Source organism: Lagenorhynchus albirostris, chromosome 7, assembly GCF_949774975.1.
Source record: "Lagenorhynchus albirostris chromosome 7, mLagAlb1.1, whole genome shotgun sequence".
Classification (NCBI taxonomy): Eukaryota; Metazoa; Chordata; class Mammalia; order Artiodactyla; family Delphinidae; genus Lagenorhynchus; species Lagenorhynchus albirostris.
In genome coordinates this window covers 42,409,549-42,436,673 of record NC_083101.1, presented here as the reverse complement: position 1 = coordinate 42,436,673, position 27,125 = coordinate 42,409,549, and the positions used below count along the sequence as shown (strand labels likewise).

The following is a 27,125-nucleotide window of genomic DNA, read 5'->3' as shown; positions in this document are numbered from 1 at the left end:
GATACTGTTTTAAAGTCTACACATGGTTTCAATATTCACAGAGTTCACAAAATGTGCTCAAGGCAGAAGAGCTGGCAAGTGGATTTTATGGACTCAGGTACTACCTGAAAATGACACTTTGTAAGTCAAAGGGGTACTCGATGATCCCTGTGGTGGGGACTCGAACTCTGAGCACATCTTGTTGCGTAGGCAGGTAGGCAGGGTCGGCAACGCGGTCCAAGTCATTAAGATAGCTGGAGGAAGGAAGACACATGAGAACGTCAGTGACACCATCACACCAGACCTGCTGATGGAAAAGGAAGGACAACAATGAATTCTAAGACAGAAGTGGAGAGAAGGAAGAAAAGTATCAGAAAGTGGTAGAGTAGCTTGGGAAGCGAAAGATACAGTCAACCTTCTGTTAGTCAGAGCAAGGCTGTCCATCTATGGATGACCTGGTTCACAGTATTTCTCTTTTCTTCTCTTACTGTCAAATAGAACCCTGACAGAACGTAAAGGGGGAGAAGAAAAGAATTAAATGAGTCTCCTACCCTCTACTTGTTTAGCAGGTCTGGTGGGTAAGCAAGAGTTTCAAGCAAATAGTTTTTGAATTATTTATACAAATGTTATTTGTATAAACAAACAGATAACGAGCTACACATAAGGTCAGGATGAATTGTTTTGCCTTTTTACAGAACATCAGAGCCTTTTCCCTTATAAGACAGCAGTATACCATGTCCTAAACTCTGTCCAAAGCCTAAGTCATTCACAATTAATGTGAAGCCACGAGATTTCTAGTTACTGAGGCAACAATATCGAAGGCCAGATATTCCCAGTGTATAGACTCATCACACCTAAACTTTACATTTATCTGCTTATATGACACTTTTCCATTAAAAAAAAGCTTTTTATTGTGAAATAATTATAGACTCACAAGAAGCTGCAAAAATATTACAGAGAGTTCCCCTGTGCCCTTCACCTAATTTCCCCCAATAATAACATCTTATGTGATCATAGAATATTATCAAAACCAGGAATTTGACACTGATCAATACTATTAACTAAACTACAGACCTTACTTGGATTTCACCAATTTTTACACACACACACACACACACACACACACACACACACACATTTTTGGGGGTGTATACGTCTATGAAATTTTATTACATGTAGAGATTCGTGCAATCACCACTGCAGTCAGGATACAGAATTGTTCTGTTAGCAAAAAGAAACTTCTGTGTGCTACCCATCCCAATCCTAACCCCTGGCAACCACACATACGTTCTCCATCAGTATAATTTTATCATTTCAAAAGTGTTATATTCCATTCACTTTCCATCCTCTCAAATTGCAAAAATAATTTACAACTTTAAGAATGACATAATTTGATATAACTGATGACAAACAGGTAAAAATGACTGTTCTGCATGGCATCCTCATGATTTCAAAGAGTCACTATGTTTCCTCCATCCCTGGAAGGGATGCAGCACAGATATGATTTCAAAACACACAACTGCAAAGTATATACAGAAAGTAACTAAAGTGTGAATAAGAAAAGGTAGAACCATTATAGACTTGGAAGAGATTAGATCTTCAACCCCTATATGCCCACAAACAAGAGACAGTGAGTTCTGAGACATGTAACAGGGAATGTCTGGTGTGGAGCGTAACTCAGCAAGAGCACAAACACTCAGGTGACATGACTTACCCAGGATAAAGACTGTCTCGCCCTGCTATTCCTGCCTTAGTACCTAAAAGAGTGCCTGGCAAATAGTACTTAACGATTATTTGCTGAATGGATGAGATTTACTTTTTTTTTTATTTGCTGAGATTTACTTTTAGCATTATTTAAATATCCTTCTTACTAGTGGGGTTTCCATATCAATGATACTGTTAAATTTGAAACTGAGTATTGAAAAAAATTTAAGTCTCTAAGATTCATGGGATCATAAAATAGCTGGAGGAAGGAAGACACATGAGAACGTCAGTGACACCATCACACCAGACCTGCTGATGGAAAAGGAAGGACAACAATGAATTCTAAGACAGAAGTGGAGAGAAGGAAGAAAAGTATCAGAAAGTGGTAGAGTAGCTGACTTTAACAAAGAAATAAATTACTGCCTTTTTGGAGCTGTATCAATTCTTTAAGACAAAAAAATACAATATTAGTCTGGAAATTCCTAATACAAAGCAACTATAGTTAGTATTCTAGTGGCCTTGTCCCAAACACATCAATGATTCTTTAGCTGGCAATTAGCTCTCTACTGGCTGATAGAAACCAGCCTGGTATCTTTAATTATTGTAAGAGTGGCTGGGGGACAAAAAGAGGGAGAGGCTGGGAGAATATGGGCTTGAGAGGCAGGAAGGAAATGTAAAAAAGGACTGGACTCCAAATTTTAGTGAATAACCTGGCACTGTCTGGGAGGTGCCTGATGGGGTTAACAAGCCCACGTTCTGGGTGTTGGCCTGTATCTCATCCTACAGATAAACCAGCTCATGACTCCATAAATGCAAACTCAACTGGGCACTCTGTATAAATGGAGTTTTTTGATTTATGAGCTCCTTGATTTGAAAAAATCGAAATGAATGTACATTTTGAAATCTGCAAGATCATCATTTATTTAACTACTATATACAAAAATTTAATTCAGAGGAATCAGAGAACTTCCAATTCACATTGGCAAGCTTGTTTTTAAATAGGCTGCCCAGTAAACCATTTCTACTCACTTCACCCAATCCAGAGGTCAGAACAGAAGGTGGCTAAGTCTTGGACACAAGGTGCTACTGTGTTCTTGTGGGAAGAGAAATCGTGGCTTTCTGTTTCCTGATCTGTTTCTTGAAGATGAACTCAACAGACTACTCGTTGCCACTTCATTTTTAAACATGTGTCCTTGCACAGGAAAATTTAAAGAACCAGCACATGAAGTGGGAGAGTCCCTGTCACACTGCACGTGAGAACCTTGCTAGTCTCTCTCCAGTTCAGAAGGGTGAACCGAGCTCTGGGAAAAACACGATGGAGTAACACAGAATCAGGATATACACCTGCGACTGAAAGTCACTGAAACGAGTTTAGAGGCTGTCCTAAAAATACCGTCAGTGCTTTCTCTCTGTGAACGCCGGGTGCTACTGAGACATCAGCTGAATATCTGAAGCATTCATACGTGCAATAATATTTTCCCCCTGCGTCTTTCTTTTGCTCCTTTTCAATGTAAGCATAGTTCAGAGAGTAACAACGGCAACGTAACAATTAACCTATACTGGGCACTTGCTGCTTGCTAGGCTCTGTTCTGTCTGTTCATTGCCCAGGTTTCAACATATTTCAAGGCAAGGAAATGACCATTAAAGATCCTCATACATTTACAGTTTACTGGAAAGTGAACTGCACTTCTTGCTTGACATTCTTGTTGTTTTGTTTTAGGTGGATGGTGGAGAGAAAGGCCCACTTCACTTGGAGTAAAAAAGTTAAACTGATCTAGTTTAACAAAAGAAAAAAAAAGGAAAAGAACTTGTTATCAAGGTCTGCTAGTTGAAACATACATTATCTAGAACCTGAACCAAACCAAACCAAACCTAGAACACCCCAAAACAAGACTAGAAAAACAAAACAGAACAACAACAAACCCCCCCAATCAAACAGAAGACACACAATCTATTTTCTCCTACAGGAAGGTCTGGGCGGCTCGAAAGCTACCCAAAACTGAAGACCTGTTGCAGATAATTTGAGAAACAAGTAAAACGTGCAGGCCACATAGACTAGCATCTTTCACTGCCAAAGAGAGGCCAGTGTGGAGAGCTTCTGCCTGCACAAGCACCAACCCCACGTGTCCCCCTCACTCTGGGCTTCAGGACTTGGAGGGACTCACAGCACTTTCTGCATTTCACATTTGCTTGGGGAAAAAAGCCACTCTACTGCCTTAGAAATGGAGTTCTAGCATGATGAGACTAGCATATCCTTATTTGTTGATTCTTGTCATATTCTGAGAAGAGGTAATGATGCAATAATCTCTTAACTGAATTGTACTTTCCACTGAAGCACCTCATATTTGGGGGAAAAACGCTGGTGGAATATGGAGGGCGGATGGGTTCATGTTGGATTACTCCATTCATTTAACCTTTAACTAAAAAACACTGAGGTCTGAACAATTTATATTGCAGAGTAAATTCAGAGAGTTAATTATAGTTATAATTTGTTTTGTAGGAATGATTCTGAGTGGCTGCTGAGGTCATTCTCAGTGTGCTGCTATGGTGACAGGCACAAGGTACATTTCCAAGGCAATGTATGTATAACAAGTGGCTGGCAGTAGCCCTCTCCTGATGTCAGAGAGAGAGAGCTCCATGGTACACACAGGACTTATTTAACTGTCTAGGAGTGAAGACTTATTTAAGATTGTGCTTGAAAATGGGTGTAGTCAAACTCATCTTACTCCAATCCATTCAAGGGAATTTAATGACTTGTCATTGCTTTGAGACATTCAATAATTGATAACTTCATAATTGACTAAAAAACCCCAAAAAACCTCAACATTTTCCCACAGACATTTGCCCAGTTAGGGTTCTCACACTCCATGGGGTCAAGGACCATGACTCCCTTTGTCCAAGGCTGGTCACCGACACTCAACCAAGGGCCTGGAACACAGCAGATGCTTAACATGGGACCCAAATTAAAACTATTTTATGGAAAACATTGTAGTGGTTAGAGAGGCAGGTTACACCTTCTAGGAGAAAACAACGGAGTGTGGGGGTTGTTAGATACCCATCTTTACATAACTACTTCTCCGGGCTATTACTGGCCTGCATTATGTAAGACCTAAATTCTGAATTCAAATGCCTCTGACGAATATAAAGACAACGCAGAAAGGAAAGGCAGTATCCACTTAATTTCATTTAGTAGATGCGCTTCCTGCTCTTCTTTAGGTCCTGGCCTCAAAATGATATAATTTGTACATCCATTTTATGACTGTCAGTATCAAGCTTTCAGGCCTTGGAATTCCCTCTAATCCAGGGCAAACAGAGGGAGTGGTCCCTTATTAACAAACGATTGTGACACCGTATGTTTAATGGAAGAAACAGGTTTCTGATGGTTTTCAGTGAAAAGCAAGGCGACAAAAAGACTAGTAAAATTTCCATAATTCCTTTCCTACCATGAAAAAAATGCAGGGTCATCTGAAATTCAACAACCATCTGGATCATAACATTCTGGTAGGTGCTAAGGAAATGAAAATTCCCAGGACATGATCCCTGCCTGCAATGAGTTTACCAACTTGTAGGAAAAAAGGGGGTTATATGAAGAGGAGAAACAGGGGAGTTTATTAGGGAAGGAATGAATGCTTGTATATTTTGGAAAGAGCCGTTTTCTGGGAACTTGTTTGAACTGTCTCTAATCCTTGGTGATTATCCACAAAACATCCTTCTCTAGCATGACTGATTCATAAGAAAGACAAGGAAACCATGCCCATTCGTTTATAATGACACCTCGTAACTGCTAAAGTCTTTATACATTTAACTTCAGTATCACATCTGGCTGCAGAAAAAAAAAGAACTTCAGAAAAGGGGTATAATCCATTACTTTAAATGATTAAAAATATATGCGATAAGCTTGAATGTCACTAAAACAATATGCTCTAATCAAACTAAATATGGCATTTCTCTTTTGAATGTTTTAAAAAGAGATTTCAATTGTTCCTTAGTTTTTGACAGCAGTTTGTCAGCAACAGATTTGAGGTGACCTTCACATTTAATTTATGCTCCAATCTGACATGTAATGAGAACTTATTTTCTTAGATCTTTTTAGAAGTAAAAAGAAAAAGCCCTACTACCTATGACTGGAAAGGTAATTGAAATCTAAGCCAAGAATAACATAGAAATTAGAAATTCAAGTGGGTTTGCTTTTTTTTTTTAATGAAGGAAACATGAATAAAATTTAGAGATGACTCAGCAAGTAAACAGTATCATATTACAGCCGGGGTTAAAAAAAATTAATACACGCATTAGGCATACAAGCCTTAGCAATTATACCAAAAGGGGGAAAGCACCTGTGGGTGATAAGTGGAAAAAGAAATCTCTGTAATTTGTTCTAAATCCAACCAAACATAGTAAGACAACCGAATACAGCACCTTGGAGCATTTAATGTAACACACTATGGGGTGTATGCTGGGGTTCTTCAACTCCTGTGCAAGAGCCTCTTTTCTAGAGGCTGTATTTATCAATATAAGAGAGCTGCAGTTAAAGTCAGATATTAAGATGAATTCTGGCACAGAAAATGACTCTGGGTAGAATTTCACAGTTTTGATTATTGAAAAGAAGGTTAGAAAAACTAGGTCGACTTCATTAAAAAAATTCGTAAGACCGTGTAAGAGGAAAAGTCTTGGGGGATGTGAAAGCTAGATCATGCCTGAGATCTTATTTGACACTGTCAAAAGCAGTGGAAGCTAAGGAGAAACCAGACACTTATGGTTACTGTGTAGTTTCTGTGTGACCACAAGGATCCAAAGGAAAAAAATAAAAGAAATTGTCAAAGTGAACTTAAAAAAAAAAAAAAAGTGAAAGTAACAGTTCTGCAAAACTGCCGTCCTGAGGGGAGAGTCAAGTACAGGTTTTGATGCCAAGACCCAACTAAGTCCCTCCCTCCTCTGGTAGATCCCACTGCTCAGATGAGCCTGGCTGGTAACCTGGTTAGGTGGGTTAGCTGCACGAGATTTCTGATTACTCATTATACAAACACTTTCATCTCCTTAAGAGCTCGCTCTGTGGAGGGCAAGTCAACTTTCCTTTTTCCTCTTTAACACCTGGTACACCACGATCAGAGTTCAAGGAGGTGCAGTATTTACTACAGAGAATTTGTTCAAAAGAAATTGTTTGTTTTCAGTACAAAATTCCAGGTTTAAAACACGATCACCTAGTGGTAGCAGGGGGGCTACAATCGCACAGTTTATGAAAGCTACTCAGGGAGAATATTCTGTGGGATAAAACAGAAGAGATCATGCATTTAAATTGTCCTTTGCCAATAAACTAAACCAACCCAGAAAATCAGATTTTTTGATAGTAAATTAAATAGCCCGTAAAAAGATCCTATATCACTGCATCTAGTAAACAGTTTCAGTATCTTATATATGGATAGTTGATCTGAATGTCTATGGTAAAGAGACCACTCGTGTCAAGTGGGGAAGGAGCGGGGCACCTATGTGTGTGTCAGACAGACTCCAGGGCCAGGGCCGCGGCCAGGCTTGGGTCAGAGCAAAAGATTCCCAAGTCTGTTGCCCAAAAAACAAATTAACCTTGTAATTAAGAGCAAAAACAAAACAACAACAGGGGGGAGGGATAAATCAGGAGCTTGGGATGAACGTACACACACCACCATATATAAGATAGACAACCAACAAGGACCTACTGTATAGCACAGGGAACTCTACTCAATGTTCTGTGATAACCCATATGAGAAAAGAATCTAAAACAGAATATATGTATAACTGAATCACTTTGCTGTGCACCTGAAACTAACCCAACACTGTAAATCAACATAAAATTAAAATATTAAACAACAACAACAAACAACAACAAAACAACAGAAGAGAGTAAGAGACAGATTGAGAAGGAAAAGGGAAGGGAGGAAGAGGCCTTTTTCAATTTGCCTGTTTGGCTTTGTTCATTTATTCATCTTTTATATGGTAACTTTCAAAGCTGTTGACTAATTTTGACACAATTTTTGTACTTCTAAAACATATCAGAAGCATCAGAAGGCTACTTTTTATTCTAGTCTGCTCATCTTGACTGTAATGACAGTGCTTACTTCAGTTAATTTACACATATTTATTGAAAATCTGTTATATGTTCAATTCAAATCACTGTGTGTGTTGGAGAGGGAGGGGGGCTGGCACAGGGAGCTGGTACAAAATACTTAAAATATATATTTTTCCTTTGCCTTTAGGGACATCAGGCTACCTGTGAAGCAAAGATAGCACAGATGAATCAATTAAGAAATAATTAAGTGCCACACTGTGAGGTGCTAACTATGAATGCATTAAGAAGGGAGAGATGATTATGAACTGCAGTCACTAGAGAACTGCGTAGAAAAGTGGGGGATGAGTTACAGCGTGCAGACTGAATGGGACTGGAACACGCAGAAGAGGGGAGAAAAGAGAGATGGGAAGAAATCAGCAAAGAAACATAATTTACTTATTCTTTTATTATGTTCCTCATTCATTCAACAACTTTCTCTTAAAGCCTGACTGAAAACTAGGCACTGTGCATAGCACTGGGTGGGAACCACAAAGAAAAAAAAAAAAAAGGTGTGAATCCTGTCCTCAAGGAGCTCGTGCTCTAGCAATGGCGAAAAACATGCTATAAAATAACCATTTTACAGCACAGAAAAGATGTGACTCAGAAGAGAGCTCCCAGTGATGGTAGCCAAGAGTCAGCCATGAGCAAAAGGTCGCTGACTAAAGCAGGTCTCTCACGGTCATGTCTCCTTAACTTGGATATTGGTTCTATAGGACCAGAACTTTCATTTTAACAAGGATGATCAGGTCTGAGGAGCTGGTCATGTTTAATTATAGACCACAATTCTTTAGATCAAGAAGCCACTGTGTGAATGAAGAACACCAGGGTCAGCCCATAAGAGTTCAAAGAGGGCTTTGCAGGTGGGGAGTGAAAATAAAGGAACGGGCCCGATGGAGAAAGCAAGTGTCCTGGGCTCACTTGAGACTGGAGGTGGGGTTATCTCCTAGACAGGTACGAGTTCTCTTAGGCCCCTTTCAAAAGCCGGTCAGCCCTACCTTTGGTCCCACTGACTGTTAAATCCCATCACACGCTCAACCAGCTGCACCAGGCACTACAGTGGGGGCAAAAGCCAAGCCACATGAGACACAATCCTTACTCTCAGAGCCAAATCTACTCAGTCAACATTTCTGGTCATTTATGCCATCTTTAGTACTGGACATTCTGTGCACGGCATTTAGAGGTACTACTAGGGAACACAGTCTAGAGCTCTCTGACGCTCACCTCCTATCTGAAGTTTTGTTGTGCAAAGAGCTATTGATGGAGTACTGCTGAGGGACTGCAGGCCATCTGTTCTCTCAGTTCTCTAAAAATGAATCTCTGGGTTGATTCAGAGCATCCGAGGACTAAGGTAGGCTCTATCCAGATGGCAGACGTGGAAGCAGAGCGCTAGTTGCCTTTTAATATTCAGTCTCCTTCCATGGGAGGGGCTTGCAATTTTTTTCTTTTCTTTTTTTTGTGAGGTGGGGGTGGTTTGAAATCAGAGAGTAAGTATCTTAGGCTTTGTGGGTCATTCAGTCTGTTGCAATGAATCAACTCTGCCACTGGGCACAAAACCAGCTTTGGGCAACACATAAACAAATAGGCTTGGCTATGTTCCAACAAAACTTAATTTATAAAGACAGGCAGCAGGTTGAGTTGGGCCTGCGGGTTTTCCAATCCTGTTCTATAGTAATAGCGCCCCTGGTTTCATGTGGGTACAATGTCATCCTGAGTAGATTGTGGGAAGGATTGTAAAGAAGAGGTCAAACCACTGAACGTGCAAACATTCTGCCGAAATAGGAGCAAGCAGCAAACTGACAGAGTGAAGCGTCTCCCACATCCACTTTGCCCTTCAAGCAGAGTGAACGAATGACGAACAGGGGTCAAGGCAAACCCCTTTCCCTACTACATCTCTGTAATGAAGGTTACAGTGCTTAAGCCTTACCACCTCTAACAGCTCCAAGCATTCTGAAAAAGGAATACTAGAGACCAAGTCTTAGAATCATCAGAGTTCACCGTGGAAGACAAATACAGGGTATGTTTTATTCTTGCAAAAGGTTACTAGGAAAGGGACTTCCCTGGTGGCACAGTGGTTAAGAATCCGCCTGCCAATGCAGGGTACATGGGTTTGAGCCCTGGTCCGGGAAGATCCCACATGTCGCCTAAGCCCCTGAACCACAACAACTGAGCCTGCACTCTAGAGCCCGCAAGCCACAACTACTGAAACCTGCGTGCCTAGAGCCCTTGCTCCACAACAAAAGAAGCCACCGCAATGAGAAGCCCGCGCACTGCAACGAAGAGTAGCCCCCACTCACCGCAACTAGAGAAAGCCCGTGAGCAGCAACAAAGACCCAATGCAGCCAATAAATAAATAGATAGATAGATAAAGGTTATTAGGAGATATGGCTCATTAGATAAAAGAAAACAAAAATAGAAGTAAATATGTCACGCGGGTGAAGAAAAGGGCCACTCCATGTTATTACTGTCACTCTTTAAAAAAGAGCAAACATACGCAAGATCAATACCCTCTTCTGAGCTCAAGACAGCATTTTTAGTCATTTAACTATGTAGAGAATAATCTCTCTGTTCATTACATTTCCAGGTAAATTTTGGGGGTACCAGGTTTCCTCTTGACTGCATAGGGTAATGGTTTCTCAGATAAAGGCATTCTACTATTAGAGAATCAAAGGATTTCAGAATTAGAAGAGAGTTTAGAGATTACAGAACAGACACCAGTGTCTGAGGCCAGTGAGACTTACGTAGTCAGAAGCCCCACAGGTGAGGAATGGCAGCCGCAATTCCATTGAAGGCTGGACTCTGACCCAATGGTCTCACCACACAATGTCTCGTCTGCCTCCAAACGCCTGCAGTAGGTTTACGCTTCTTTTTTTTTTTTTTTTTTTTTTTTTTGCGGTACGCAGGCCTCTCACTGTTGTGGCCTCTCCCGTTGCAGAGCACAGGCTCGAGACGCGCAGGCTCAGCGGCCATGGCCCACGGGCCCAGCCGCTCTGTGGCATGTGGGATCCTCCCGCACCAGGGCACGAACCCGTATCCCCTGCATCAGCAGGCGGACTCTCAACCACTGCGCCACCAGGGAAGCCCTACACTTCTTTTTAATAGTCAGATAAAGAGTAAAGTTAGAATGGCTGTGAGAGTTAGAGATAACACACGCTCAGGTTCAAGTACTTGGCTCATGAGTCAGGAACTAATTTTTAGCAAGGTACTTCTTCAAGAAGGATTCAGCCCCAAAGCAGGCCGATATGCTAACCTACCTCTGAAAATTCGCTTTGCATTTAAAATCCAACATTCAAATTCCTTGTGCGTTTTTAAATTAAATTAAAAATTTAAGCATGAAGTTAGAAGTAAACTCCAAATGCGACTTATGCCCCAAAGCCAATTTTCATGTACTTTGGATTCATGGGCTGTGGAACATGAGGAAATTTCAAGGTGTCTGATCTACTGAAATCCCTGGAGGGTACTTCAGTAAAGCAAGATTAGGCATTACTTGGTCCCTGAAGGGGAACAAGGATACAGCAGTCTTTTGCCAAAAGCCTGCAGGGTGAGGACTTTTCTCACTATATGCCAAGTTGATTGAGACTTGTGTTCTCTGGCTAATGTCAGGGAGCTTTTGGTACTGTAGGCAGTGAACTCATTTGACCTGACGTCTCAGTATATTAAGGCAGGTGGTGAACCCCAGCCAAAAAAAAAAAACAACAAAAAACTACAGCCATCTGTTTATTGTATTCTTTATCTAAAGATATTCAGAGCCCTCAGACTTTTTAAAATCAATAACAAAAAGGGTAATAAGGGAATCTACAAAACTCTCCAGCACCTTAAAATGCTTTTTTAGTCTTTCATTAAATAGAACTGGGAGAATATGCCAAATTAGAGCCAATTGCAAACTTATCCTAAACTGCTTATCCGTCGTCTGGAATTTCCCATCTCCTTGTTTCTACCAGCGCTGCCTGTCCTTTGAGCCATCCGATTGTTTATTATGATCAGCAAGTTGGCTAATCAAAGTAGAAAAACGAAAGCTCAAATCACTTATTGGCTCTAGTTTGACTCCAGTAAAAAGTTATCGGATGGAGTATGGGAAAAGGGGTTAAGACTGTAGACTAAAATAAATGATATTTCTCAATTCTGTGTGACCTAGAATATCTTCTATGTTGTATGAACAATTGATATACTGTTAAACGTGGCTAAATTTTGTGGACGATAATCAAAACCCTGATGGGTGTGTTTTCCAGTAAATCGGAGCTACCTATAGGCAACGTTAACAAAGATTAATAAATAATTTGTATCTTTCGTGGTAAGTGATTTATCTAATCAGAGCTATTTTATCTATTAGTCTATCATCTATATATCTAACAACTGTCAATTATCTCTCTCCCTCTCTCTCTCTCTCACTCATCCAACCATCCATCTATCCATCCATCCTCTGTGAGGCTGGATTTCACAGTGGTTAAAAACTTGGGCTCTGGAGGCAGCAAATCTGATTTCAGTTCCTACCCCTATCACCTACTAATTGTGTGACTGTGAACAAGTCACTCAACCTCTCTGAGACCCTGTTTCATAGGGATAATAAGAAATATCTACAGTTTTGCATATAAACGACTAAGCACAGAATCTACCATACAGGAAGTATTCAGCAAATGGCAGCTGTTTTGATAACAGAACTTTCCACATGCCAGATCTTCAAAAACAGCAGGAAAAAAGACTTAAATGCCTTTAGCTCTGGAACTTCATAGTTCGTCTATAATGGCCAAAGACAGATAGTGCCTACATCACGGTCACTGAAACAGTGGAAATTACCCATCTATGATTTCATGGAACAATCATTTGTGAAGGTCAAACGTGAGCAGTCAATGTTAGGCACTGTGGGCAGAGGAGAGAGACACTTCGGTAAACACGATACCAGATACAAAGGAGATTTGTACAAGTGTTAAGATACATGACACAGTGACTCACTCTCTCTGGTGTTGGGCAAGACTTTCAGAGGGTGTGACTCCTGAATCGGGTCTTGAAGGATAAATAGGAGCTCATCAGATAGAAAAGACGAGAGGCATGCTTGGCCTCTGTTCTCAGTATTCCTGGCAAGTGGCCTACACTGACTCTCACAACCAGCAGGGCCCTGGAGAGAACTGTTGTTAAGCTGAAAACTTTAAGCAGATGGGCATGGCAGGCACGGATTCTCACACGGCTAGAGATTAGGTATCTACATGTTCCCTAAATCTAAACTGAAGAACCACAAGGAAGACAGTCAGTACTCAGGGAGGCTGGTCTTAAATTCAGAAAGATTTCTGTAAGGTGATGTCACCGTATAAGAAATTAGGTGCAGAATATCAACAAAGTTTTTAAAATTTTAATTATAAAGACAGAAAGAACAACATGCTTCCTCATCAAGTAACAGAGGCAGGATAAAATACTAAAAGACACACCAGTGGAATGTACACAAAGGTCGGAAAGGAAAAGGGGTAACAACCGTCTCGAACGCAGAAAAAGGAATTACTCTGAGTTACTCTTTGAAAATGAATTCAGTACTGGGAATCAGTGATGCTCAAGACAGGGGACCTACATCCTCATCAGTACTATCCCCACAGTTCACGGGGCGTTCCCTGGACCACACTGGGGGAACATGCGGAACATAGCAGCAAATGGGTGAATCCAAAAAGCCACTGGTCTTTTCTTTGTGCTGGGAAGGTTTTCCTGGCTAAGGAAAAGGAAAATGCCTGGGACTAAGATGGGGAAGAATAAAGTGACTCTCATACTTGGCCTCCCGGCACAATGGGATTAAAGGCAGGCCAGCCAGGCTACTTGGGCCCTGATCTATAATATAAAGAGTGCTGAAACATCCTGGTTAGAGATCAGAAACATGGATGGAGTCAGCTAACTCAGGTTTCCACACACAACTTACATAATTGGCAGGAACAGATTGGTTCTACTCCCTGAAAGTAAACAAGAGTCTTCTAGAGAAAACGAAGGGGAAAAAACCAAACCTCCCTAGGTTTCATTTAGCTAAGGTGACCAAATGTCCCTGTTTGACCAGGAGATTCCCAGTTTATGCCTGCTATTTCATTGCAATTATTAACAGTAACCCCTTCCTTCTCAAAATGTCCTGGTTTGCGTAAGTTATACAGTCACCATCTATTTAGCCTATGTAACAAATTACTGTAACGAAAAGACTGAATGAAACACATTCCTTTTGGTAGAAAATGTATTTCAGGATGAGCAAATAGCACCAGTGGAGCAGAAAACCTTCTACTTCATAGAAGAATGCCAACAAAGACCAAATGATAAAAGCAGAAAATCATTCCTTTACAAATCCTAATGGAATTATTAAACCAGGTAAGACTTATTGATTGGAATTAAAACGATCATGTGAAGAGTCGACGGGGAACTGGAGATTACACAATGACCAAGTAACACCACACAGATTGCTTTTGGTGGCAGAAGGAAAAAAAATACAACTTTATAATGGAGGCTGTCAGTGCCCTAACACTGTGGTGAACCTTAACTTACCACTGATGGGTAAACCAGTGTATGACATCACTTAAAGTGTATTCTACTCACAATGGTTAACTGGAATCTAATCAAGTTTTTAAATGCAACTTCCAGTTTGTAGAAAATCCAAGAGACGGAAGAGAAAGTTAAATCATGCTCTGAGGCAGCAATCAGGCCCAATCCAAGCCAATCTTTTCGACATGCCAGTGAAATACAAAGCAGGTCTCTACTAGGTTAAAAGAGACTTAAGGGACATAAAAACCAAATGCAATGAGTAGCCCTAAAATCGACTGACTCTAAAGGACATTTTGGAAGAATGTGGGAAATATGAATATGAACTGGGTACGGAATGATGAAAAGGACGGCTGATTATTTTTAGGTATAATATGGTATTATTTATTATGTAAGCAAATGTCCTATTTTTTCAAAAAGATGCACACTGAAATGTGGGTATAAGGACATATAATTTACTTTATTCCTTCTGCATAAAGATATGGTTAAAAAAGAAAAAAAGTGCATGTGCATGCACTTATATACCCACATGATGTACAGTTTAGAAAATCGAGTTCTCCCTATACCCGTCAGGGGAGAGTAGAACTGTTTAAAGAATAATCACGTGAAGGGGTTGAGATCAGCCTGTCCCAGGTGCCCCCGTATCTTCAGCTCTAACATGAGGGATGTGCCCACAGAGCAGGCGTGTTTTTACGGTAGACGCAGGCTGTGCGACAGAATTCTAAGATGGTGGCTCTCCCAGCATCACAGTGCTAACAGGGGCCTGGAGAAACCGCTGCGGGTAGCTCTTTGCCCTAAAGCAACTCATGGGTACTTGTCTGGGAATGCACAAATCTAAACTGAAGGAATGTCACCAGACATATGGTGGAGTTTGTCTCAAGAGCACAACAGCAGCAGCCGGCCCAGGTGTCCTCAGGGCAAACAGGAATCTCTCCCAGGGCCTATCCCAGGAGCAGGAGGCAAACCATTTCCTAAGCGGGGGTGGGGCCCCAGCCCTGGTAAGCAACATCCTTCTGGGACACTGGTGCTCTGATACCCTAGTCGCAAGACCTCTCTGTAGGGAGAACAGATCTAGGTGGCAGGTAAAGAACAGAAGAGGTAAGGAGGAGGGGGAGAGACAGGATTTTTGATAAAGTAAAAAGACGGGGGTTAGAAATGATGAGAGGTGGAGGATTTATTTGTGTATGTAACTTTATAATGGACCAGGAGAGACGTCACAATAGCAAAGTGAGAAGTGGAGTTAAAGGAGAACCAGAGGTGAGGGCGGACAGCAGAAGACATAATGAGCAGCAAAAGGAACGAGGGGTAAAGCACAGCAGCAATGTGGGGGAGATGGATGGAGTCTGGACTGGCAAAGGAAACAGAAAGACAGAGGGGGCAGGAAGTAAAAGGAAGACAGCAGGTCAAAGGTTGAGGGGGCAGAATTTGGAACACATCAGAGCTGAACGCATCTTCTTCATCTCTCTACTCACAGGAACTTACACAGTAGGAATTCGGGGCGGGGGGGGGGGTGGGGGGAGGAGAGAGGGAGGGAGGAAGGGAAGGGGGCGAAGGAAGGCGGGCAGACACGGAAGAGGAAGACTGAGGACAGGCAGTGTGGAAGGCTCCGTGAAGGCGTGGAAGAAGGACAAAAGAAGTAGGGAATGAGGAAGCGCTATTTCAGAGGCCCAGAGCGGTGGGTATTAGCTTAAACACGACAGACACGGTGTTCCTGAGTGTTCCACGTCACATTTCAGAATTACGTCATTCAGATTTACCTTAGGAATACAAGAATTGTTTTGACCAGGCAACATTTCTTTGGCTAACCTGAATCATAACTTATCTTATACAAATGCCTAGAACTAGGGTAAGAGCACGATCCACTTTACTTCAAAAACAGAGCCAAACAGCTCTTGGATGTCCTCTGCACTGCTGAGTGACGCCAAGCAGCCTATGGGGCTCCTTATTTTCCCCATGGTCCTGCTCTCATCCAGAGGGTCATTTCAACACATGAACTGCCCTGAGACTGCTGAATATTTTCCACCCTTTCTTCTGTCTGCCCAGAACCAATACAAGAGGCAAGTGCTGGGTTACCATAATTAATGTAGACAGAAATCTGGCTAAATACTACTAAAAAAAATCAATTTTTCAGGCGCCCAATTATCTACATTGCTGACCACATTGATTACATTAATCCAATGACTGCCAGAGCTTTACTTTCTTTCTGTTAGGCAAGATTTAATCTAGAGAACTAGCAAAGCTCTCTAGGATGCAAATCTCTCCCAGGACACATGATTTTGATTGACAGCTCGCAAAATAATTCGGGAATGCATGCAAAATTCGACTCCCACGCAATTTTCATGCAAAGGCAAATCTATCCATCAACATAACAGTGGCTCCCAGGAAGCAGTCAAGGTTCTGTGCCTGGAAACTAGAAACCAGGAGGTCTGATGTTTGCGAAGCCATAATCAAGCGCATTTGTTTGCGGTTCTTAGTGTGCGTAGGTGTTTTCCAGCATATGAGTAAGATCCGAAATTTGCATTAAAAATTATTATTACAAGATTTCAAAGCACAATGAAGTATGTGTTTGAGAACTGCTGCTTTACAATTTGGGGAAAGAGACAGGTTAGTGAATGCAGATTCCTAGAGTCTTCAGTTTGCTTTTCAAACAGAAAACAGTAAAATACTCTCCCTGACTCATCATGCCAGTCCCTTACAATATAGTTGAAATTTATGAGGTTGGCACAAGTTTAATACCTATACTTCCTAACTGTGTGGTTAGAATCAGATAACAATACACACATTACAGAACACAGAAGGTCTCACTGCAGAGCACCTGCACGTGAAAGTAAAGAGAAAGATGCAAAGGGCCTCCTGGAGGAATACTTACTATTTGGTAGAGTCAGATAACTGATATTCCCGTCGTCTGTCATAGCATTCCTGGATTCCAGGATCGTTCCATAAACTCTTTATTGCATCTACATACGGATTCTCAAAAGCAGACACCTTCTCCACATCAACTTCTCGAACTAATTGTGCGTGAGCCTGTTTAAAAAAAAAAAAAAGTTTTAATCTCCTTTCCATCACTGAAAATTGCCTTTGGTTTGCACATTACATTGTGCACAAGTGAGGTCTTTCCTCATATACTGGTTTTTGAACTGGTTTATAATAATGTAATGCTTTTTTTGTTTTTCCTTAGATAAAACCCAGTCCCAAATCTTTCCCTCTAGATTAGACCATGAGGCTACCTAAAGTTGACTAGAGGCAAGCAGAGTGTTTGGTTCCCGTCGGAACAATGAGGATGTCATGCTACACGTAATGACTGTTTACAGGTGATGATCACAATCCTAAAACAATTAATGTTATTAAAGGGAAAAAAGAGACATGTATTCCCTCTGTGTTTATAGTTTATTATAATCAAACGCATAATATACCCAGCCCTGAGTGTTCTCATGGGCTGGGTATTCACTGAGTAGCAGAAGCTCAATCAGACTCCTCAACTAATCAGGGTTAGTTTCTATGGCTCGCTTCTGGGATAGGGGTAAACCCACAGAAGAACAGTCAATATTAACGACTGAACCTGAGCAGCGGTAGGCGTGCCTCTCCACTCCCACACCCCCGAATTGCCAATATTTATTTTATAGCTGCCTTATCTATACTATCAGATTGAGGAGGCTATCCAGTTTTTTTTAACAAGGAAAAAGGACTTTGTTATTTTCATTATACAACATTTAGCAGGAAAGAGGTAAAAAGATTTAAAAAAAATTTTTCAACAAGATTGAAATCAAAATGTTGTATGGTCAACCCCCAAATTAACCAGAATATATCATTGTCTAACAATCTCAAACAAAATAGTTTTCATGGGTGTAGTTTACATGTAAATTACATGTGCACATGAATATGTAAATCAACAAATAACTAATTATCTTGAAAACTGGAGACAGATGGCTGATAATTTGTTAAAACAAGTCTTGATTTTGTACAGATAAACTTCTGAACTAGGTCAGTGAATGGTTATCTTGATGACATGATGACCCAATTATTCTTTTCATAGAGTTTTAAGCAGATAGAATTTAATAAATTTAATCCATGTTAGGCCTGTCTGGTTCCCCATCTTTATCTTCCTTCTCATCCCGTAAGAGGGAAGGGCCCCATGTCATTAGACTAATCTTGACTTAGAGAAAGTTTTAAGAAGCCCAACATGCCAAGACTGAAGAAACCACCTTTCTTGCTAGCTCTGCTCTGACCCTGACAGTCAGATCTAGAAAGTGAGAAGCCCTATAGCTCTGCCCTGCACCCCAACCTTGGAAAATGGATCCCTATCGTTGTTTTCTGTACCTAGTCCCTGCCCAGGCAATCTGTCTTATCCCACCAGCAATCCTGCCATCCTGAAGTCCTGTTCCCAAGTCTCAGACCTCAGGTGGGCCTACCTCAGTCACAGTTCCCCATGAGGCTCCCCCTGGAAAACAGTATCACTGGCTCCCCAATGAATCCCCAGTGCTGTGCTCCGCCTGGCTCTGTAGCACCTGTTGCTCCGTGTCGATACCAAAGACTGTACTTGCCCCACCTGCTCTGCCGTCTGCCTGCTCAAGTGGACCTCCTTCAAGCACGAAACACTGGCTGTGGGGCCTCCTGCACTTTGCCTAGCAGGCATGTCTCATACCTTCACAGGTATGCCAGATGTCAAGCTTTGACCTCGCCTTTCTGCCCTTACTCACTGAATACAAACAAGTGCTAACTCTCTGTGTCCTAAGATATGACAACGATCACCCGTGGTATAATCCTCAATTAGAATCCCCGAGGCTATGTCTGTTTTACAGCGTTCTCTAGAGGATTCTGTGCATCTTGGAGGGCAGATGTGGGGCAGGAACAGGGACGTAGGGGATGGTCTCCTGCTGGATATACTCTAAAGACATGGTTTTAATCTGACTCTGCTGCTTCTTATGACATTGGATAAGTTGCTTAATCTTGCCAAATGTTATCTCTGGTGGGGAACATCCTGCCCCAACAAGCTCACGTGACTTACTATTGTGCTACAATACAGTAGTTGAGTGGTTCTCAAAAGGCGGTACACACACCAGCAGCATCACCTGGGAATGTGATAAAAATACAAATCCTTCCATCCTACCTCAAACTTTTTGACTAAGAAACTGATTAGCAAATCCCTGTTTTAACAGGCCCTCTGGATGATTCTGATACGTGGAAAAGTTCGAGAACCACTGCGAACTACTAAGCATCACACACACACTATCTGCTGTGGTCATAATTAATTGTCTGGCTGGCCAGAAAATTGCTACTGGAAACTAAAGAGAAGGGTCCCAGAAAGGCGACAGCACTCCAAAGCAAGGGGCACTATAAGGGCCAGGAAGCCACAGAAATGAATAAAACAAGCTAGATGTAGGCAACAGGGAGTGATAGGGACTACAGCACACTGAGAAACACACACCCGATTACCTCCCACTAACTGCTGCCATTGGGATATAGGCCCCGTGTTGCCAGATTTTCCGATTTACCAAGGGAAGCCCCAAATCTAGAGTTTTCCGTGAAATATCCCTAATTTTTATTCTTGGCAATGCTAGAAACGATAAAGTATATCTGTGCCTGAGTTGGATCAGGTACCACTCATCTGCTCCTCCATTTACTTCCCTAATAAGATTGACCAATAACACTATGTCCTACACAGCAGCTGGCCACTTAACACATGCTAATAAGTAAATCTGCAGCACTTTCCTACAACAATATTTAGACAAACTATTATGCCATCCATAGGGAGAAACGGCTGAGACCTCTCTGAATTGCATAAAAGCTACGTGATGATACAGGTTAGTGTAGGCAGTATTTAAAAACTAAGTTTGATACTCACTACACTGGGCCAGCCATGTCATCTGGAAGGAGTTCTGTTTCTGTTTCTAGAGAAGGTAACTTATGCCAGAGAAAACAGTTTCCACATAGCAGACACTTTTTACTATGACGATTAAATGTTTATTGAACCCCAGTGAAATGCTAGGTAACACAGCAATTAAAGACTTAGATGTAGTTGCCACGGAGGGGTAGGGGTGGAGTTGGGGGGAACAGTCCATATAGCCGGCAACCAACCAAAGCACAGGATTATGTGCTCCAGGAGGAGAAACGAGGGAACATTTGCATTTCCACCTTTAACTGCAGTGGACTGTAAGGGCATTTCAATAGACAACATCCTCAACAGTTGTGTAACCGAAAAGCCTGCTCCTGTAAAATGAGATTACTTTCTGTTGTTAGAAAACTCCTCTAATTTCTTATCTTGTTCCATCTCGGTTTGCTTTTTCTTACATCTGGAAGGCCTTCTCTATTCCTTTCTTTAGCTTTTGTTCAGGGGCCGTATCCTATGCCATCTCTGACAGGAAGATGTTCCTCATGTTCCTCCTCTCCCCCAAAATGTGAGCTTTGTGTCTTTTGAACCATGGAACTTCTACATTTTGCTTAACGATGATAGTTACCTCTTGGCTTATCGTCTTCTAGACTATACATTGAGGGAAGGGGCTGTAGCTTACTGGCTCTAATTTCTCTAATTTCTTTTGGGGCCCAGCACAGAGTGAGCAACAACAAATATTTGTCTAATTTAAGTGCATTCAAAAAGTACATATAAACACAGTGTCAAGTCTTACAAGTCAAAAACAAGTTTCTCAAGGAAATCTTCCATCCATTGCCTACTCTCTCAGAACCACATAATCCTTAACAGCACTTATCTCGGTAGCTAGTGTGCATCTATTTGTGTGCTGTTTGTTAGTGTCCTTCTCCCTGATCACTGTATAAGTTCCAAGACAGGCTCAGCATTGCAGTATCAGGGTCTAGCAGAGTGCCTGCCACTGATGCTCAATAAATAGTCGTTGAATGAAGTATATAAGGAAGGAAGAGTGGAAATTATACTAAACTGGAAATTGGGACACCTAAATTCTAGGCCTGGCTTTACCCCTAACACAAGCCATAACCCTTAGAAGAAACTACTTTACCTCTATAGAGCTTCATTTTCCTGGTCCACAAGATTATGCAATTGAAACAAATCATCTCCCTAAGGCTTCGTCTAGCCATAAACTGCATGACTGTAAATAAATACATCTAGAATGCATGGAGCACCAAGGAGTTACAACACTGTCCCTCCAGGAGCACATAATATATCATTTATTGAAACAAGACCTCACTATTTCAAACAGTGCCTGACAATAGAGGGCAGAACATGGTTAAGTCTGTACATCGGCAATGCCACATAGGGGTTGAGAAAGTAGAACTCAGCATGGATAGAGAGGTCAGACAACATGTCAGAGAGAAGAGAGGATTCGGCTGGCAGGCAGAGATGAAGATGATGAACAAAGGCTCAGTAAACAAAATAAACATGGCCCTCTCTTTTAACTGTGGGAAAAAAAAAGTCTAGTGAGGAAGTTTCATGCTGACCCTTACTGCAAATTAACCTCCACAATGAAAGCTACAGTATTAATCTCAGCTATGAACCATAATCAACCTCCACCAACTATGAAAGTATATTGGCCTCAAGAACCACAAGATCACCGCTTTGCCTTCATCCAGGTCATAATTTCTAAGTCACTTTCATTGCCTACTAAGCTTTGTTTTTTAATTCCACCCTTGCTGTTTTGTAAAATGACATTCAAATATAATCAACTGTAATTTGCATCTATGTAAGAGCTTTCACCTGAAGTTCTCAAGTTATTTAAGTGTGACAGCATTTTATAAAATACAGAATTTTTACATTGCCTATACAAAGGTCCTCAATGGAAGTGCAATCCTCTCATTTTTTTGGTAAAAAATATTCTGTATGTGGAAAGAATATTTTTTAGTACAATGTGTTAGACTAGGAAGATAAATTAGACCCTTTTCTATTTGTCCAAATGTCAGATGTGAAGTAGTAAAAATCACAAGTAATTACGTGAAATTAAACAATTACTAATGAATAAGGCAATGATGAAAAGGAAATAAGTCATTTCTAATAATATAAATAAGTTACAATTGACTACCCTTTTTATTTTGAACACTGTAAATAGAAAAGCAAAACAGGTATGTGTTAATCATATAAACAAAATGCAAAATATAATTCTATTTCATTTCAAGTTACAGTTGAACACACTGGATGGAAATACTTAACAATGAAAGTTAGCTTTCAGAATTCTTAGCAAGCTGGTGGCAAGCCTCAGAGGGAACATTGTGAGAACTAAGTAGCTACTCTTAGGAACTCTTGGCAGAATTTTCGGTTAAGACCACATGGAAACCGCAGGATGTGCCAATGTGGTAATGTCTTGTTTTGGTGATTTGGTGGTCATAAAATTCAGGTAAATCTTAGATGTGTTGATATTTCCAAGGTTGCTTCAGCAAGAGGAAGGAAGAACTGAGTTCCCACCACAGTGAGTCTTACCCTGCCCACAGAAGGCCAAGCCTTCAGATGAAATAACAAAGATCTTATAGTCACTTTGGAAGGATTTTCAAAAACTCATTAACAGCTCAAGGTGGCTTTAGGCTGGAATGTCACACCTATTCCGGTTCCTACACTCTAGAAGTAGAAAACCAAATGGTAACTTCCACATTTTTGAAGCTCTTAGACACAAATATTCAGCTCATTAGGGCTGCTCTGTTTGAAAGGATGCCCAACACACACAGAGGGGCTCTGAATTAGAAAAATTCTGAACTGCTGTCTGAGTATGTTTTAATCTTGAACGAAGGTGCACATCTCAATCCTTTTTTTTTCCTTGTTGCTTATTTCCATTTTGGCATTTGATTCTAAGTTATGAAAACAAACAAACAAAAAAAAACAGACTTTTTTCGTTTTCTACTCAAAGGAAATACAGAGTAAAATGATGGACCTTGGGATCAGATCTCTCTGTTGTAATCCCACCTCCACCCAGTACTAGTTGAGCATGAACTTGGGTCAAGCTATTTAACATCTCTAAACCTCTGTTTCCTAATCTGTCAAATGGGGGTAACAATGGCATTTATTTTATTTTTTTAACATCTTTATTGGAGTATAATTGCTTTACAATGGTGTGTCAGTTTCTGCTTTATAACACAGTGAATCAGTTATACATATACATATGTCCCCATAGCTCTTCCTTCTTGCATCTCCCTCCCTCCCACCCTCCCTATCCCACCCCTCTAGGTGGTCACAAAGCACTAAGCTGATCTCCCTGTGCTATGCGGCTGCTTCCCACTAGCTATCTATTTTACGTTTGGTAGTGTATATATGTCCATGCCACTCTCTCACTTTGTCCCAGCTTACCCTCCCCCCTCCCCATATCCTCAAGCCCATTCTCTAGTAGGTCTGCATCTTTATTCCCGTCTTGCCCCTAGGTTCTTCTGACAAATTTTTCTTTTTAGATTCCACATATATGTGTTAGCATACAGTATTTGTTTTTCTCTTTCTGACTTCACTCTGTATGGCAGTCTCTAGGTCCATCCACCTCACTACAAATAACTCAGTTTTGTTTCTTTTTATGGCTGAGTAATAGTCCGTTGTATATATGTGCCACATCTTCTTTAACCATTCATCTGTTGATGGACGCTTAGGTTGCTTCCATGTCCTGGCTATTGTAAATAGAGCTGTAATGAATATTTTGGTACATGACTCTTTTTGAATTATGGTTTTCTCAGGGTATACGGCATTTATTTTAAATTTATTTATTTATTTATTTTTGGCTGCATTGGGTCGTCACTGCTGTGCGCGGGCTTTCTCCAGTTGTGTCGAGCGGGGGCTGCTCTTTGTTGTGGTGCGTGGGCTCTAGGCACGTGGGCTTCAGTAGTTGTGGTTCACGGGCTCTGGAGCGCAGGCTCCAAAGTTGTGGCGCACAGGCTCAGTTGCTCCGTGCCATGTGGGATCTTCCCGGACCAGGGCTCGAACCCATGTCCCCTGCATTGGCAGGCAGACTCCCAACCACTGCGCCACCAGGGAAGTCCCTATGGCATTTATTTTAGATGGTTAAATGACAGAAAGGATGTAAAACACTTAAAGGCAGACCTAACACCCAAAGCTGCTAACTGTTTAAAAAGCAGAAGAAAAGGAAAATAGCACAGGAAACATAAAACGTGTGGTGTACACACTTACCAGCTCTGTAACCTTAGGCAAATCACCCACCTTTATTTGCTCAAATGTGAAACAACATTCTAGAGACCAGCCTGGATAATGGATCTCAAAGGGTCCTCAAATTTGCAAACACCCCTTAAAATTTCCTACCGAAAACGTGGGCGAGAACTATCATGTCTTAGACCACTTCGCCTTCTCTGACTTCATTACAACTTGAACAGCTGACCTTCATTCATTAACATGCACTGAACAAAGAGTGACAGTTGTTGATGCATTTTCTTATGGTCATTACTGCATAAATGACAAAGAACAGCAAAGTCACACCGAGCTGCTGTTGGCTGGGTTCACGTAGCCAGTGACTCATTCCTATAGAACAGCCTCTCCACACTTATGATTCAACTCATGGCTCAGCAAAATTACAAATTACTACATGACACAGCCTTTTGAAGTCCCTGATGAAGATGATAAATCCTGTGTGTGGAATCTTTCAGTGCTAGGGAATCTACTGATTCTCCTTTGCTAAAGCATCCACATCCCTCTTTACCCTGGTATCACAAGAACAGAGTAGGTATCAGGTAACAGAGTAGGTAACAGGTATCCACAGATACTCAAGACCCTTAGAAAAACTGTCATAGTATTTGCATATAACCTATGCACATCCTCTCATATCCTTTAAATCATCTCTAGATTACTTACAATACCTAATACAATGTAAATGCTAAGTAAATAGTTGCCAGGGACAGGGAACAATAGCTTGAGATCAAACCGGGCTTCAATCATAACTCTGTCACATTCCAGCCCTGTGTCTTTAGGCTTGTCTCTCAACTTTCCTGAACCTCAGCTACCTCATCTATGAAATGGGAAAATAATTCATTTTAGGGCTGTTAGAAAAGTTATAAGAACTGTTAGTAAAATACCTAAAACAAGTATTGTAATTACCATGAAATCTTGAGCTATTTCAAAATTACCATTAATAAATATTATCTCAACAAATACTTTTCTACCATATGTCAGGCAATACACTAGACACTGATGAAGCAGATAGTTTGTGTTAAATAAAATATCCCAGATAGCAAAATATTAGATAAGGAAGTTTATTAAGCTGTCACATATTATTCTACTTTAAGATTTTACAAATTGATTTATTATCATTATTAGATCTGCTTTTCTAAGGTTAGAGCTTTATTTTTAATCTTTATTACAGCATTCACCAAGGTAATCAATGGCTATAAGGCACACTGCCTTTCCGCAAAAACTTTGCTGAAAATCTGTTTCTCTTTTTGGTTTTGCTTCGCTATAAGCTACATTTGCTTAATCTCTAACATATAGCAGATTCCTTCTTCGATGGAGAAAATACTCCTTTATTATTTAAAATGTTCTTTTTCTTTTAAAGAACTCCATCTCTTTCTTGGCTCCACCACTATAAATTTCACGCAAATATTTTCTATTTAGTCCTCTGCTTATTATTTTCCTTTTTCATGTTCGTAGGCCATGTCATAATTATCAGGATCAATGACATTGTAGGTCAGAGCTTGATGCACCAGGGCATAGCACACACCAAGCAGTTCCACAGAGTCTGTTGACTGATGTAATTACATGGTTCCATTATGTAGAATCTTGCCCTCAGGTCTGTAAAATATTGGGATGAAATAAAAAATTGTGCACTCTTTGAAATCACCTTCATGATTATGATGGTAATACACACACACACATTGTGAATACTACAAAAAAGCTTATTTTCAAAGAGTTAATTCAAAGTCACAGTGATAAAGAAGAAATTAGAAGATTCTTTTAAAGATATACGTATTTATTAAGAGTCAAAGAATTAGACATACTTGTATGGCTACTTTCAAAGAATATTTCAGGACCATTAGTTACTTGGGATTTTAATGGCTATTGTTTTGAAAAGTGTGTTCTAGAGCCAAAGTCAGGTAACTGTAGAGAATGATGTTTATAAAAAGTTAAACAGATGGTCTCTATTGCAGAACTTGGAACCTTTACTAAGACAACAGTGCTAGGAATCCATGAGCACAGGGTAAGGGTGGAGGCATTACCGTATGACCATGGCAGCACTTCCCCCTCAGATCAGTGGATGAGACTGGTGTTCTCGTGAATCACACTTTGAAAAACACCGACTAGAGACTGAGACTCCCAACAACCAAGTTAGGACTGATTTTACACAAGCAAAACAACTGACTGGCTGATGCTTCCCCATGCTGGCATAACAGGCTAATGCCTGCCTTATAGATTCACATCATTCTCATTGTTGAGTTCACATTTTGCATGTGGTTCATTTCCTGAAATTATGTCTCAGAAAAAACACCATCATTTTAGCCCTTTGCAATGTCTGGGCTCCTACAATCTTATTAACCAGAGGAGTGTGTTGCTGCTGGTCTGGAATTTTATTTTGTTTGCCAATAGGAAAAACAGATCAAGAATATTTCCCTTCTTAGCTTGGTAGACATTCAGACAAAGCTGAAAAAAAAATTTGAAAGAACAAGCTCCTTAATGAAGGGATGTACCAGATGTACCCGGAAATCTCATGGTCCTGCAGAGTCTTTGTGGGACACCCACTGTGAAACCTGCCCACTGCAGCTTCAGAAATTGTGTTCAGGGCTTCCCCGGTGGCGCAGTGGTTGAGAGTCAGCCTGCCGATGCAGGGGACACGGGTTCGTGCCCCGGTCCGGGAAGATACAACATGCCACGGAGCGGCTAGGCCCATGAGCCATGGCCTCTGAGCCTGCGTGTCTGGAGCCTGTGCTCCGCAACGGGAGAGGCCACAACAGTGAGAGGCCCGCGTACCACAAAAAAAAAAAAAAAAAGAAATTTTGG

General features: G+C 41.0%; 1 protein-coding gene across 1 annotated transcript in view; it reads right to left on the bottom strand.

Annotated features, from left to right (window-relative positions):
• Window positions 1-27,125, bottom strand: part of GNAQ (G protein subunit alpha q) — a 292,088-nt gene that overhangs the window by 71,532 nt on the left and 193,431 nt on the right. The window contains exons 3-4 of the mRNA XM_060154953.1: window positions 17,124-17,278; window positions 105-233 (exon numbers count right to left, since the gene is read on the bottom strand). Of these exons, the coding sequence (XP_060010936.1) occupies window positions 105-233; window positions 17,124-17,278 (284 nt within the window). The remainder of the gene's footprint in view (window positions 1-104; window positions 234-17,123; window positions 17,279-27,125) is intronic.